General features: G+C 33.6%; 1 protein-coding gene across 1 annotated transcript; it reads left to right on the forward strand.

The window, feature by feature from the left end:
- Positions 1-1,348: 1,348 nt before the first annotated feature.
- Positions 1,349-1,729, forward strand: LOC125199866. Its single transcript, XM_048097736.1, has one exon. The coding sequence runs from the start codon at positions 1,349-1,351 to the stop codon at positions 1,727-1,729; it is 381 nt and encodes a 126-aa protein (XP_047953693.1).

Genomic DNA, 1,729 nt, shown 5'->3' on the forward strand with positions numbered 1-1,729 from the left:
ATAACTCTTAACTGTTCTAAGATAGATTGGTGGGGGTATTGTTTAATCGAATAAATTGGTTACAATTGGTCATGCATATATAAATATATATATTGTCCTAGCTATTAGCTAATGAATAAAACCAATATATATATATATATATATATTTATTTAATTGCGATTCAAATTTTAATATATGGTCGTACGCAAATTTGTTGAGGAAATAGTAACAAATTATCAGTGGTGGCATTATCAAGAAAGCCAGTTACGTTCTTTTCATTGTTATTTTGTCCAAAAATATCAAACTTGAATTTCTTTTGTGCAGAAAAAATGAAAATTTGCCGTCTTTTATTGCATTTATTTCCCTTATTTATTATTAGCATATATAGTTAATTAGTTAGTTAGCTAGAAATGGTCAAAAAGTAATATGGAGACTTTTTAGCTTCCATGACCGCGTAATAGCCGTCTGTTTGTTTTTAGTGAAGCTAAGCATAACTCATAACTAGCTAGGCATATGTTAATGTTATTTAGATCGCTATTTAATAATTCGTATGTGTTACATCTATTAATTCTCAGTACCTAAGCTGTCATAATTTAATTGATGAATTGCAGATTATTAATAAAAACACAATAATAGGAATAATTTCATGTTCATATAGTTTAGTGTCTTGTTAATATCTTGCCCTGAAAATATACTTACATTAAATTAGACAAAGTGAAACAGTGTTCCGCAACCTTAATTTGTTACATTTAGTTGCAGAAAATTGCAACCGCCACTCAACCAGGAGGGTCTAGTTTTCTATTAGGTCGGCGAAACGCCATGATCGACATCTTGATCTGAAGACATTAAGTCATTAACCGATGTCGCTTTGGATTTCGCAAAATTGCGTTATGAAATTACAACTTGATGCATCATTAAAAAATATCTTCTGTTTTAGTTCGTGATCACTTCAATTTGCAACCTATTTCCACTTAATGAATCTCCCAAAATGAAAAACAAATAAAAATAAGCAGCAATTAGAGATTACTCTAAGGTCTCAATGTTAATTGTAAACTGTAAAATCATTTCAACTCCAAGAAAAGATAACAAAAAATATAAAATGTATATGAGTCGATTTTCTTATCAACCACATATATAAAAAAATCAAAGAAAAAGAGGGTTTTCGTGGCCGGCCAGATAATAAAAATTAAGCTAGAAAACACACAGTAAAAGAGATGTATCTGATATTTATATATTAATACAAGTAGAGACAAAGACAATTAATTTATAAGGCTTCATTCCTCTCTCAAACCCTAACAAAACTTACTATTTTCAACCCTAAGAAGACTTACATTCACTGCAAGTCTTCACAAAAAAATCCATCCAAAAATGGATCCAGAAAAGAGCAACAATTCGGACACATCAACAGCAGAAAGTGATAAGCACAACGGGAGGTCGACGACTGTTCCTACTGCAAGCGGGTTCACAAACGCTCAAGCCCTAGGCGGCCACATGAACATACACAGGAAGGACAAGGAAAAGGCCAAGGCGAAGGCGAAGGCCAAGGAGAAGAATCAAGAACCAGATCCGTTGATACGGGTTTTTACCAGGTTATCATGTGAACCGCCTCCAAACAGAAATAACGAGCAGTGCTTTTTTCCGTTTGGAGGCCTGATAATTTTCCCCATGGGAACCGAGTCTGATGGCGTAGAAGATCATGAACACCAAGAAGAAGTGGATTTAGAGCTTCGTCTCGGTCGATTATGGTGA

Source organism: Salvia hispanica, unplaced genomic scaffold, assembly GCF_023119035.1.
Source record: "Salvia hispanica cultivar TCC Black 2014 unplaced genomic scaffold, UniMelb_Shisp_WGS_1.0 HiC_scaffold_704, whole genome shotgun sequence".
Taxonomy (NCBI): Eukaryota; Viridiplantae; Streptophyta; class Magnoliopsida; order Lamiales; family Lamiaceae; genus Salvia; species Salvia hispanica.